The sequence below is a fragment of the Erpetoichthys calabaricus genome, chromosome 2, assembly GCF_900747795.2.
Source record: "Erpetoichthys calabaricus chromosome 2, fErpCal1.3, whole genome shotgun sequence".
Taxonomy (NCBI): Eukaryota; Metazoa; Chordata; class Cladistia; order Polypteriformes; family Polypteridae; genus Erpetoichthys; species Erpetoichthys calabaricus.
The window spans coordinates 200760071-200775091 of NC_041395.2; the positions used below are offsets into that span (position 1 = coordinate 200760071).

Genomic DNA, 15021 nt, shown 5'->3' on the forward strand with positions numbered 1-15021 from the left:
TTATTGTTTTAACCAAGCGCCTAATTAGAATAGCATTCCTTGCTTAACTAGATACCAATTTGCTTGTTGCTGAGCTAACAGGAGGCATGTTGATGTATTGTTCTCTCACTCTCATTACATAGAAACCAGCTAACATTCAGTCTCTAGATCACAATTTCACTGAGGCCTCTTCTATCTTTGTTTAAATGTAGTGGCTTATCTGAAGTAAAATAAATAGTCACTGATTCAATTTCCAGTTAGACAGAGTGTCTATTGTGTTGTCTTCAGAATTCTGGGCCTTTTCTTCTTGTGTATATGAACTGGGTACAAAAAGCAAAAACGACACTACTTTTCGTGAAACACCAATGCTACAGCACATAAGCATGAAAAAAAAAATACAGTTAAAAAGAAATGAGATAAAATAACAATGGAACCATTGGTAATATGTTAAAATAATACCATTCCACTGATGAGTAGCTGCATGAGAGCAGATGCAATATGTATGAGTCTATTTCCCAGCACTGACTAAAAAAATAAAATTAAGCTGCCTTAATTTGCTTATTTTGTTCATATGGCCAATGGAAAGAAACTTTTTATAAATCTATCAGTCCGTACTTTCAAAGATCTGTAATGCCGACCAGAGGGCAACAGTTCAAACAGGTGGTGACCAGGGTGTGAAGGATCCTTAATGATGTTTGTGGCTGTGGTGAGATAGTGGGAAATAGTACATTTTTTGTGCTGTGTTTATGACTCTCTGGAGAGCCTGCTTGTTTGTTACTGTACATCCAGCACACCATTCTGTGATACAGTATGCCAGGATGGTCTCGATGGATGAACAATAAAAAGCCACAGACAGTATTTGCTCTTTCCTGAGCATTCTCAGAAAGTGCAGTCTCTGTTGCTGTCTTTTGACCAAACGAGACTACACATTCTGAGAATGCCTACCATAGAAAAACTTCCTCAGAGTGAAAGTGTACATGGACTGCTTCTCACCAGTGACTCACCCAATACTCATGGATAGTGATGTAGCACAACATCTGCACCAGATGACTTATATCACACTAGCTGTGCTACCCATCTAAGATGGGGTGAAATTTAAGGAATCAACACAGACCTCAACGTCAACATTTGCAGTGCACCATGCAATGCATATGTCTCAGTTGTAAGCCATTTGGCAAAGGATTTGTTAATGTTAAAGTGTTAATGCTTGTGATGCGCCATCTTTTGGAATGACAGAGACATAGCAACTGGACAGACATACAAACATGAAGACACTAACCATTTTAATAAGGTGTATGAATAGATGGACTAACTAGACTTAGAAACAAGGTATGAAGTCAAAGATTAAAATCTGAAACAATAGTTAAACAGGAAAGTAATAGCCCATTATGGTTTTCTCCCACAATCCTAAAGACATGCAGGTCATGTGGAATGGTGATGTTAAATTGGCCTGTGTGTGTGTTCACCCTGCAATGGGCTTGTTCCATATCCAGGGGATGTACCTGTTTTGCATCCAAAGCTTTGTGGATTTCTCATTCTTTCCACATGACCCTGCTCAGGATAAAGAAGGTTTAGAAGATGGATAGGTGGATGGATAGCATTTCTAGCTGGCTGACAAATTAAGAATGGAAGCATCGATTTAAAAATGTCAACAGGGGTAAAAATGATTTTGTCAGTGATGCACTTCTGAAAGGAGTTCGCCCACCTTCAGAATTTCACTATAAGCCTTACTGTAATAAAAAAAAAAACTTGGCTCAAAAACTTGCAGAATGATCTGGAAGGGAAACAGACACATTGGGTGGAGGTACCGAACTGTTATTTTGTTCTTCCTAAGTATTCAGTTACAAAAACTCCATTTTTTTTGTTGCTTATTCTCTATTTTGACCTAACCATGCTACTTCAAACTAGGAGCAGTACTTCAGATGTGAAACTCAGTGAAAGATAAAATGTATTAACTGGCCTTTTCCAGATATAAGCCATCACTCACGTTTGTCATATTCAAAATCAACCATTAATCATTTATTGAACCATCTCTCCATCTATTTCAGTGTTAAAATGACTGGAGTCTGTAAGAGGAACAAGTCATGACGACCACTTGATGAGACAGGCCATCACAGGGCATACATAATTCAACACCCACACTCACTGACCGATGCAGCTTTCAGTCCCAAGTTGACCTAACTTTGGAATGGGGGTACCCTTAGTACACAATTAAAAACCCAGAGAGAGAGAGAGAATGTACACACTCCACAAAGACAGTTAGTGGGCTGGCATTTAACATAAGGACTGTAAAACTGTGAGGCAGCTGTGCTAACCTTTGTGCCACCATGCAGGTCAAATTCAAAAACAGCTTTTTACGATTATTAATTTAACTTCCAATTGTATCTGAGGAAAATAATAAACTCAAAGTACACATACATTTTACAAAAAGTGCATAGGCAGGTTAATGACTTGCTCATTTAATTAAACCTTTAGCCTTGTATTAACAAATTGACACCAAAACCTCTTGGCCACAACACCTGCCTGCAGTATTGAAGTACATTTTGTGCTGTTCAGGCATTAACCACACAACAAACAACTGAGGTATGGTGGGATATTTCAAATGCAATTATTTAAATGTATAAATATGTAAATAAATAAATGTATTGTGAAATGCGGTGAAAACTAAATAATAACAAAATGATTAAATGTGTCATGAAATGTATACATTTTGTTGATTGTTTACAGTATGTAATTATTTCTTCTTTATTTATTTCAACATACAATATGCCTAGATTGGACATAGATCTTCGGCCATTAAGTGCCACATTAACAGCACACACTTCAAATGAAGACAACTCGAGAGAATGACAAAGTCACGGCTTCTTAAATTGAAGTAGCCGCTTTGTGTAGCAATTTTGGACAAACTTTTTTTGCACTTATATCTGCCATGGATGTGCACAACCACAACTATGACCATGCTTATGATTCATGAGGCAAACAATGTGCATTGTCAAAGTTAGGATTGTGCATGTCTGCGGTGGATAAAAGTGCAAAAAAAATTTGTAGCACTGTATTTTAATGACTTGTGGTGGAAATTAATATTTTGTTTTAATGATTAAATAACTTTCCTATGTTTATGCATTTATTTTTTGATTCTGCTTGTACCATAAGGAGAGTATGTCAATCTGGAGTCTATACCAGTAGAAACACATGCAAGACAGATATTAGGCGATCACAGGGCACACTCATGCCCACACCCACACTCATGCACACGTGCTCTGTTTACAGTCACCAGTTAAACTAACACGCACTTCTCAGAGGTGTGACCTTGGGTAAGTAACTTTATCTTCCAGTGTGTCAGTTTTAGAAACTGGAAACATCTGGACTACTTCAATACCTCTCTACTATTGAAAAGTATTAAAAAAATCTTTTGGTTGTGAGTATTAATTTAATTATTTTATAAAGTTTTCATACAATAGTTAGGAGCACACTTTCTCAGTTTTGTACTCATTACCCTTAGTGGCATTTTGGCAGCAGAAGAGTATTGAGGAATCTTCCAGTCTCAGCTCAGGTAATATCAGCTCTCACTACACCTTTAAAAACTTTGTGGCTTCTGTATTCTGCTGCCTTTGATGCTGCTTTAACAGCGACCTTTACTCACTTTTCTGAAATATTAGCTTTCTTTGTTATGCAGTACAGTCTCTATCATCTGGCTTAAAAAATAAATAAGTAAACTAATCTAAAAAATGTAATAACCCATAATAGTCTCTCATTCTTCATCCAGCTGTGATCTTCAAAAGCCAGACACTTAATTAGTAGCTAATAACCTTTATTGGCCCACTAAATATTAAAATGTCTGAGGGAGAGAGAGGTTTAAGTTAAGTAGCAATGGAAAATGTTTAGAATGATGTCAGAAAAAGCCCCACACTGATTGGAAGGCTGACATCTAAGGAGAGGCTATAAAAAACCTCAGAGTCAACAAGCGCACCCAACAAAGAGAGGGAAAACTTGAACTTTACGATTGCAGATCTATCCATCCCAGAGCCAGCTCCTGAAGGTAGGTCACAGATACCATGGCTGGATAGCTAAATGCAGGAAAGAAAGAAATTGTAAGAAATTATGAGCATGGTCTTTTTAGGTTTGCTTTGAGCTGTGGCAACTACAACGAATTGCAAAAGGTCTTTTCTTATTTATCTGAAATCAGCATATGTAAATTAAAATAAATACCTCCTTGTATTTAATTCAATTTTAGGCTCATTTTTGATCAAGTTTTTTTTTCTTCATTTTATTCACATTAGGATAAATGTATTCTTATATAAATATATAGACACATTCAAATACATTATATTTCTGCTAAAATTGATTTCTAAGTATGCTTGTCAGCTTTAAAAATGTTCTTGCTTGTCATCAGTGTTTAAGAATTTTGCATGCTTGTGACTGATAATATTTCAAAGAATACAATTAAACCTAAACTGATAAATTATGTGTCTTTCAATTATATAACAATTATATATGTGTATTATTATATACATACTGAGTTCAAATAATCCCTGCCTGTTTATCTATATGGAGGCTGCATGTTCTCTGTGTGTTTGTGAAGATTTTCTCTGATTACTTCATTATTTTGGCAAGTGCTTAGATTGAATGGTTACCATGAATTTAATCTGAATCAATGAATGAATGTGGATGAGATGGACAGTCCAGAGTAGGCTCTCGCCTTGCCCTCATGCTACCAGAATAGGTATTGGCCAATTCATAAATCAGATAGAAGGATGTTAATATTAAGACTAACCTAAATGTTAATAGTGGACAAACAGATGTAGGAAGTGGATATAATATAATATAATATAATATAATATAATATAATATAATATAATATAATATAATATAATATAATATAATATACATGCATAAATTTATACTTAGAATAACTCTAGTTACAGGCTACAATGTAGCTTAATTATCATTTTAATTTTCTCCATTTGCCTTAATTGCAATAAATATTTATTATATAAATATAATAACAGTCATTAATGGTCAGCTTTATGTCCAACACTTCAACACTAACAAGTTGACTGCTTCTCATTTGCAAGGCTCTGCAATGTGGAATGTCATATTTTGTAATTAGATATATGCAACAGGCTGCAGTCATCATTTTCTTAATTACTTCCTTGCACTACAACAAACAAATATGATCATCTGCTGGGAATGAGAGATTTTTGAAAACCTGCCAATACTAGAGCTCAGGAATATATACATTTTCTTGGAATTTCAAATTAAAAACAAAGGGTAATGAATAATTTCTGGACTTGTGTGACTATTTTTGAAAGAAAAAAAAAACAAAGTAAGAAATGAGACATTTTCATTTGACAGACTGCTGTGCCTCTGGTACTTCTGCTCACCCCCCTTCTCCCCAAACAGGAGTCTGCTTCAAGGATATGCAGGACCATGTGTTGAATTGTACAGCTGGGCTCTAGAGTATAATTGATACAAAAAGGTCAGCAGCCGGCTGTTGCGTTCTTTTTGAGCCTCACAGCAGGTGAAACAAACACAAACTCTTTGGAAAGCCCACCTGTATGGAAGAATGACCTTTACAGGGGATACACTGTAAGCAACTCAAAAGATTGGAGATACGTGCACTTCTGTCAGCACTGACTGTTAACAACTAGCCATTGTTCAGAATAGGCTAAATGTCACAGACAGTCAAATTCACACTAAGAATCTTGTGAATAATAGGAATAACATACTGTAGATAAGTAAGTTTCAGCCATGCTTCATCTTAACAAAACATTAAAATGGTCTTGCATATATTTTGTGGGTTTCATATATAAGTCTAAGTAATTCTGAGAATCTGCAGGATTTCAATATTTGGAGGAGTCAGTGGAAAACCTTAGAAGCAATTCAGGCAGAGCATTTGGGTGCTCACTAAAGAATACTCAAAGGAGCCATTCAAAAACAAAAAATGAAAAAAAAAAAATTAAATTAAATAAAAACATATTGGAAAATGTGCAGAGCTAAGAAAATGCCAGAGTCTTTCTACAAATATCTGTGGGATCCCTGGAATCCCAGAATCATCTCTGTTATACTTTGGGAGTTATTTTGTGGTGAAGAAATCAAAAAGAAAAAAAAAAACTTCTTTGCATCTTTCATTGGCTATTAGTCTTTCATACATGATTTTCAAATGTGATGTCATTAAACATGAAGTACAAACCCCAAAAAACCTTGCAATTCCTGTGGATTTGAAGTTGTAGATTTTGAACATCGTTAATGTTTATGTTTAGAAATTGAGGGGGCTTCTACTCACTTGTGCATAAATTGGGGAGGTCAAGGAGGTTTAATTACTATGAATCTCATGTTGCAAGATAATTTTCAATATGTGAAATTTAGACACCTTTTGTGACTGGTAGAAAAACTGAATTAGGCTCAGAATAGGACCAATTATCCCATAATATTGTTATAAATCAATTTTGTCTTTAATTTTTGTATGGATTCATTTAGTGTTTATTTCATTCTCTTTGTGTCTTTTTGGGGGGTTTGGAATATGGACAGTCTACATTTAAAGTGCAATCTATACCAAAAACAATCCTCAAATTAGTTCAAATATTTAATGCTTTATCAAAATAACATTTTATTTTTTGTGGGTGCTGCCATTTTGGGCTTAGTTCACATCCTGTTGCTGGCCACATTGCCATGCACAGGAATCTTGATTTTGTGATCAGTCTTTTTGCAGAAAAATTAAGATTGTCAGAATATTTTCAGATCTTTTTTGAGGCCATATTTGCTTAGGTACAGGAGCCACCATTTTGATCCCATTGTTACTATGTTGCCATGCACAAGTGGCCAGAAATGCATATTTTGCGTGACATAAACACCACGTCAGTATGGAGGTCAGCGGCATGCATTTTGTGGTTAATCTATATTGTGGATAAAAACTCTACTTGCTGCTGTGTACTTTACTTTTTGTTTTCACTGACTATTGAAAAATTGATCTTGAACTGCTTTACGTTAGAGAAAAAAAATTAAGCACAAGTCAAATGTCAGCTCTAGGGGAATTATTTAATGAAATATTCCTGTCCATTGCTGTATGTGTAGACATTTCTGCATATTGAAGTTTCTGGAGTGCTTAACACTACATAGTTGTAGCATCAGGGTAGGATCAGATGGGAATGTGACAAACATCCATTAGTTTAACATTTCAGCCAAATTAACCATCCTTTTGTCAAATTAAAATTTTTGATTTCAGAAATCACATAATCCCACTCTTGTGGTGGTAAATAAAACAGACACATGATACACTGAGAAGTCCTTTAACTTCATAAACTCTGCATCTGTAGCCTGTGAAGATATAATGAGGTCAGTGACCTCATCTGCTTTCTTTAAATTCTACTGGTTTTCCCTGCATGGTTCATCACACATCAAACCATTTTGCAGCACCTTTCTTTTCGCCATTTAAGTCCAGGTGGAATCATATTTCTATTAAAAAGAGGGTCAATATACATCTAAATATACATTATGCAAATTTGACACACTCATCAACAAAAAATACTTTTTCCCATTTAGTTAAACATGTATCCACTAAAAAGGATGTTTTGATAAATAATAATAATAATGAAATCAATATTTAGGGGTAACTCCCCCCCATAACAGCAAAACTAAATACTCAAAAATCACAAAAAACAATTTTACTGATTTGATTGAAATTTGGTGACAAAATGATAAAATTATCTGACACTTTTTTTTATTTGGCTAAATAATTTTGCTAACTTGCATGCTTTCCACTGCATATTTTACGCAAACAAAGGGCAGAGCAAAGCGATTGACGGGCCAAACACCAGCACTAACTAGTCGGATGGATAAACAACCAAAGAGGTGGATCCCTGGGAAAAAAGGGAGATGAGATCACTTTTGCTATCTACATTCAGGTATGAAATGGAAGGAAAAAGTTTGGTGAGACTCAAGGAAGATGCCAAGGTCAGTGGTTAGTAGCATGCTATAAACTGTGGCTTTGAGTATTGGTGCTGCTTCTGCTATAAGCAAAAAGGGAGTGAGAGAGAATTAGAGGTGAAAGTGGTGCCCTGCAATCCAAAACAAGCCAAGAGAAGTGCAGTGGCATCGGGAGTGAGGTAGGGGTTTCGGATCTTATGTGCCCCACCCTTGATCTTTTTCTCTATTTTTTAATAACAATAAGCTCCTGATCCTTTTGACCATCATACACTGTACAATACAGCCCCTGACCAATGTTACACCATTATTTGAACATGTACAAAAACACAAAGAACACACTTCAACCCCCTCCATTCCTTAGTTTTGTAAAATCATGCACGACAATCACAAAGGGGCATAAGATCCTGATACCTGTAAATTGTAGAAACACCCTTGGACTGATGGCGTCAATTTAAACTCACATGTTCCACAATGAGCAAATGCATTGTAACAAACATTCGCATCTACAGATTTTGAATGGCAGCCTCCACTCCTGACATTTACTTCTTAGTCTGCTTACTTTGAACAGAAATGCCCACCGCCCAGCTGTTTAAAATTCTTTGCATTTGTGCTTGGTTAGGTACTTCTCAATCTTTTGTTTTTGATTGCCAGCACTCTTAGGTGTGTACAGGCAGAATTTTATAGCTTACCAGATTTCATCATGTTTACCCATTCAATCTATCTCCAGTCCCCCAAACATGGTGCTGGTAACTCCAAAGGGGACTCCCTAACACCCCGCCACCATTTTTTGGTTGCAGCACTTAAGTCGTACAATACACCAGTGCTGTGCTTAGATCGTGTCACTTGATTTTTTAATGGGGAGGCCATAGAAATTATGTTGCAATGCTCAAAGCAACTGCTCCTTGCACTTTATGTTAATACATCATTATAACATGTAGAGTACTGTCACTATTGTATATTCACTTCAAGCACTGCTTTGCATGTACTGTACATTCAGATCTGTGGACTTCAAACAGGGAACCAAACACAAATGATGAGAAACAGAACAAGAAATGCTGTACTTGAGTACTTGTGCCTGATCTTTGCTGGGATAGGCTCCTGCAACTGGTTCTAGATAAGCAAGTTAAGAAAAAGGATGGATGTATTTATATTTTATTACTTATTGTACATTTTGGCTTTTGTTAGAAAGTAACAAATTATTAGTTTTTTCTACTTCAAAATTCCTGGCCCTGATGAATAAAGTTGACTTGAAACACACTAGCCACTAGAAGATTTCTTTTTGGTTTAGACTTTCTTGGGACTGACTCATGTAAGCTGCATTGTTACTAGCTATATTTGGATTGTTATATTTTGGAGAAATGCAATTAAAATTGCAAATGCATGATTTTTTTGTTGCTGTGATTACATTTTAGAAATAATTTTATAATGCATTGATGCAAGTTTAAAAATGACAATTTTTGAATTCATTGTGTAATTTGTAATCTTTTAGGTCGTACTATAATGATATTTATTTATTTGTGTTTATCATTTAGAATGGTAAATGGTAACATGCCTAGTTTATCATCATTAATTCATTAAGATATCACCCTGACTACTCAGATCTTGGATTACTGTAAAGCTTTTCAATTTTTATGAAATGATATTTTAATGATGTATCACAATTCTTGCATACAATGAAAAGTGGGATGATTCCTGTGCAATTAAATTTTGTGCAAGTGTGAAACTGGATCAGTAGCAGCATGAAATGAAATATGAACATTCCATTCATTTCCTTTATCCCTTTTTCTCCAGCCTCATTTATCTGGTTAGATTACAACTGGTTTCACTGCATTATGATAAATCCGAGTAAACATGACCTAAGTCAGTCACATTGATGTATGAAACAAGTAATGTATCCCTGCCTGTGGCAACATCATCAATTGAGCACATCAAGAGCTCCTTACCCGGGGAGTATTCATGTTGGCCACATAGGCTAACAGCTGGTCCAGGGAAGAAACGGTATGCCAAACAATGCTCAATTAGCACAGGCAGGATACAGTCATACTGTTAGAAATGTAAGACCCCCTGTAAAAAAACAAGGATGACTTGATAATCCTTTGATAAAAAAGGGTCAAAAATTTCAGTTTGAGTACTTGGTGGAGGTGGTGGAAAACTGCTGTGGCAACTTCGAAGTGATTACTATATTATCAGATGGAGTATGAAGTGTCAAGAGTTACCATGAAATAATGTTAAAAAACTCACACAACAAAGGGGCACAGCAAGTCCTATAACATATTCAGGTTTAACAGAGGTATACTGTACCTACAGTGTTGGCCAAATAAGTAAGCAGCTATGCACCATATAGTTGTTATGTGTAGTCATGGGAAGATATAAAGGAAACATGTGTAGCACTCAGTATTGCAGTCAACCCTTTTTGAAAAGGTGTGCAACACATCCTATTGTAGTGATGGGGTTAGGGGGTGCTTTTGTGAATGATCGAGTGCAACACACTACTTGTGACACAAGAGATTAGCAAGACAAAATAGTGCCTGACAGATGGGAGTTCGGGATGCTTGTAAAGTAGGTGGCTAGCTGTCATTGAGAGACAGTGGCTTCAAAGAGTGTAGCTGCATAGCCTGCATAGGGCTTATTTGGGCAAACTAATATAATCATAAATATAATGAACATTTTCAATATTTGGTTTAAAATCCTTTATAGTCAATGATTGCCTGAAGTCTTGGACCCATGGCCATTTCCAAGTGCTGCGTTTCCAGTTTAGTGGGCCTTTACTGCAGCTGTCTTAAATTGCTGCTTGTTTGTTGGACTTTCTACCAGCAGTTTCGTTTTCAGTAAGTGAAATGCATATCCAATTGGTTTGAGGTCAGTTGACTGACTTGGCCTTTAAAGAATCTTCTACTACTTTGTGTTGAAAAGCACTTGGTTTGTTTTTACAGTATGTTTTGGCCCATTGTTCATCTGTACTGTGAAGTTTCATAATATGAGTTTTGCAGCATTTGGCTGAATTTGAGCAGACATTGTAGCTCTCCACACTTCAGAATTTATCCTGCTATTTCTGCCAGCAGTCATATCATCGATAAACAATAGTGACTGACTTCCATTCATAGCCATGTATATCATGCCATAACACTGTCTCCACTGTGTTTCACAGATGGTGTGGCATGCTACAGATCATGAGCCATTCCTTGTCTTCTCCATACTATATACTCTTCTCTTTCTAACATTCTAGTATAATTGATCTTAGTTTCCTTTGTTCAAAGAAAATTGTTCCAGAACTGAACATGCTTTTATAAAATGTTTTCTGCAAAGTCTAATCTGTCCTTTCTATGCTTGATGCTTACCAGTGGTTTACACCTTGTGTTTAAACCCTCTGTCTTTACTTTCATGAAGTCTTCTCTTAATTGTAGAGCTTGGCAATGATGGGCATACCTTGTGGAGAGTGCTCTTGGTTTGGTTAAATGTTGTGAAGGGGGTTTTCTTCACCAAGGAAAGAATTCTGCAATTATCCAGTACAGTTGTCTTCTAGTTTTCCAGATCTTCTGGTTTTGCTGAGTTCACTGGTGTGTTTCTGCTTTTTAAGAATGGACCAGATGGTGGATTTGACCACTCCACATGTTTCTGCTATCTCTCTAAAGGGATTATTTTGTTTTATTAGCCTATTGATAAAACTGCTTTTTTCATGGACAGCTTTGGACTGCATATGGAGAGTTCAGAGTGACAGCTTCCAAATACAAATTCCACACTTGGAATCAATTCCAGATCTTCTTCCTGCTTAATAGTTAATGTAATAATGAGAGACCTGCTCCCACCTAGCTATAGAACAGCTTGTCAGTCCAATTTCCATATACATTTGAACCCCTGGAAATAGGGGTGCTATGCAGAAAAATGACTGTCATTGCTAAACAACTCATTCGATATTTGGATAAACCTTTTAAAATAAAGCTGAAAATCTACACTTCAATCATATAGTTATTGCTTTATTTCAAACCTTTTCTGGTGGTGTACAGAGCCAAAATTATGAAAATTGTGTCACTGTCCAAATACTTAAGGAACTAATTATATGTGTGTGTATATACACAAACACACACTGACACACATCAGAAGATGGAAAAAGCAAATACACTTGCTTCTTATTTTTTGTGAAATTTGGAAGAATGGAGAGGTCAGTAGATGAAAAATCTTAAACTCACAGGACCTAATAATCATACAGACAGACAAACTCATAACACTTGCTTATCTGAGGTCACTACAAAATAAGAAAAAAATCCAGAATAATTTATGTAATTCACCCAACACTATACCATTATGCCAAACACCATCAGGCAGACCCTGGTGATTATAGGCTTGCTGTATAAAAGAGAAGCACAGTTATTCAGTATTACCAGTATCTATCTATCTATCTATCTATCTATCTATCTATCTATCTATCTATCTATCTATCTATCTATCTATCTATCTATCTATCTATCTATCTGTCTGTCTGTCTGTCTGTCTGTCTGTCTGTCTGTCTGTCTGTCTGTCTGTCTGTCTACAAAGAGTTAGAATACATTTAGACAAAAGTGATCCCTGCTGACTAAGCTGGAGTTTTATAAGGAAGCAACTAAAAAAATCTGTAGGCCGCAGAGCCTATGTTTAATCTTCCCTGACTGCTACTAAGTTTTGAAAAAAAAGTATCTCTTAATAGACTAATTACAAACTACAAACAAGAGGAATTGGCAGGTGCAGACCTGGCTTGAGCACAGAAAGAAATCAATTATAGTGGAGATTTTTTTTTTTCTGAATTTTTGGGACCCTGCATTGATGCGAGCTAAGGCTATTGCTCTTTTTGGATTCTTAGAGCAATTGAAAATGAAAACAGATTAGCAGGTTCCCCATAGGCTGGCTGCCTGATCCAGTCAATGGAGGGCTGCAATGATTGCATATATTCACTGTAACCACCTACATATAAGCTACTTTTTGTGTCAAATTGAACAGCTCCAGGAGACTGGAACAAAACCTGAGTGGAGTACTATAGTATTGAAGGGAACATTCTCGTATACAACTCATGCACACACCTAAACTTTGTGAAACCAGGCCAGCTCAGATTTGCTAAACATCAGGTTCTTTAGGATATGGGTTGTAAAACTGTCTTCATGAGGAAAACAGTGAAAGTTCACATAAATAGTCAAAAGGTAAGGAACCAAATCCATTCTGGGGGTCAATGGAGTTGTGAGGTAGTAGTGTTAATCATGGTGTCAACTTGCTACTACATTAGATATTGTCAAATTAAATAATTTCTATATTTTGGATTGTATTGCCTAATATTATTGCATCTAAATTTTGATGTCAAACAGTTAACCTGTGGATATTTGCACTTCGACTTGTTACAGTATATCTATGTTTACTGAGCACTGAATATTACAGATTAATTCCTGATAAAATCATAAACCCAGACATACACAGTTTAAGTTACTATCTTTGTTACCTTCAAAAATAGGTATTTGTGGATTTACTTCCATTAGTCTTGGGACACATAGATTGACTTAGCTGATGCTTTTTTTTAAAAAGCAACACAAAAATAATTGTTTTTTTTCATTTGTTGGTGTAATCGCAGGTTACAAGGCCAAGTTCATACTAACTACATTTATTTTAAAGGAAACCCTATCAGTGTGAATGAAACTTGACTTCAGTCACCTTCACAGTGTCATATTGTCACTAGTGCTAATAAAAGAGTTGTGCAGAAAGGTCAGGTTTCACTGTAAGCTTTCACTTGAAACAACCTAACATTTTGTATTGCTAATCTGCTGGGAACAATAGCCTGAGTTATTTCATTCTTAGAAAGGAAAAATTAACTTAAAATACCATTCTGAGCTACTCCAGCCCTAATAAATACATAAGGAAACTACAGTGATTTCTTATGTTATATTACATGTCATAAGTCTGCCATCTGGGCATGTCCCATTCAGCAGAGACCTGTGGCAGACCCAGGACAGGAGGGATTATAACTTTCAGCTGGCTTGGAAATGCCTGGGAATTCCCCAGGAACAACTGGAATTTGTAGCTGGGGACAGGGAAGCCTGGACTGACCTGCTTGGCCTGCTGCCACTGCTACTTTCACCAAGAAAGGTTTTTACAACAAATGAGATGAGATATTCTTTATTCTTCACAACTGCTCTCATGTATCACCATTCCCAGTCCTCACCCTTGGTGGCACTCTAGGCTGAGGAAAATACCTTTTCACAGGCCTATCTCCTCAGTCTTCTTTTATGGGTTTCACTTCTTGTAAATGGATATTTCAAATGTATTATCTAGATGAGGAACCTCAAGATGAAATCTAGTTGGAGTTTCCACTTGATTCCACCAAAGACTATTAATTCCTTCCAAAGACAGAGACTAACAAAGTGAAATAATTTAGCAAATAGTTGGACATAATGACCCTCTTGTATTTTTTGCCATACCCTACAGAGGACATTTAGTGCAAACTATGTTAAGAAACTTTATTTTCTATATCTTACAGATGATTAGTCTACGGTGGCCACTATTACACACTCTTCTTGTCATTACATCTCTTCACTGGATCACAGAGCGCAATCAACTGGTAGAGGGGGCACCAGAGGTAAGATCTAAAAGGAAAATAGGATCATGAAGTGTCTAAAGATTGAAAATTTAGAGTGAACAGTGTGTAGATTTGACCTGCATTCATGTTTTCCGGATTCTTTTGCCGTGCTATGCTTCTCAAATTAAGCATGAAGTCTTCATATATGCATTGTGGAAATTAAAGATGACTGGAGTGGAATTTTACATATAATATTTGGTTATTATATTAAATATATATAGTATTTTCCATGACCCTTGACAGGAAAAGCAGTTAAGAAAATTAGATGAGATCCAGTATATACTGTAGTATTTGATAGTACCATATTGTGGGAGAACCCAGACTGGACACCACAGCAGTGAAGGTTCAGGAGAGTTATGCTTAACACCAGCGGAGAGCACAGCACTATACATGAAGCATGCTTAACACTAGAATTACCAGAGCCTACGAAAAAACTCGTAGATCCGTCCCACCTTAAATCGCTTCTTAAATCCGTTCGCACCTCTCCGCCAGCGTCCTTTGTCCTCTAAATGTGCAGATAAAGA

General features: G+C 36.2%; 1 protein-coding gene across 2 annotated transcripts in view; it reads left to right on the plus strand.

The window, feature by feature from the left end:
• The first annotated feature begins 3881 nt into the window (after positions 1-3881).
• Positions 3882-15021, plus strand: part of ostn (osteocrin) — a 32343-nt gene continuing 21203 nt past the window's right edge. Inside the window, exons 1-2 of one of the 2 annotated variants that reach the window (XM_028792401.2) lie at positions 3882-4018; positions 14399-14497. In XM_028792401.2, coding sequence (XP_028648234.1) covers positions 14399-14497 — 99 coding nt within the window. In that variant the 5' untranslated portion in view covers positions 3882-4018. Of the gene's footprint in view, positions 4140-14398; positions 14498-15021 lie in introns of both variants that reach the window. The other variant, XM_028792402.2, reaches the window with a different exon arrangement.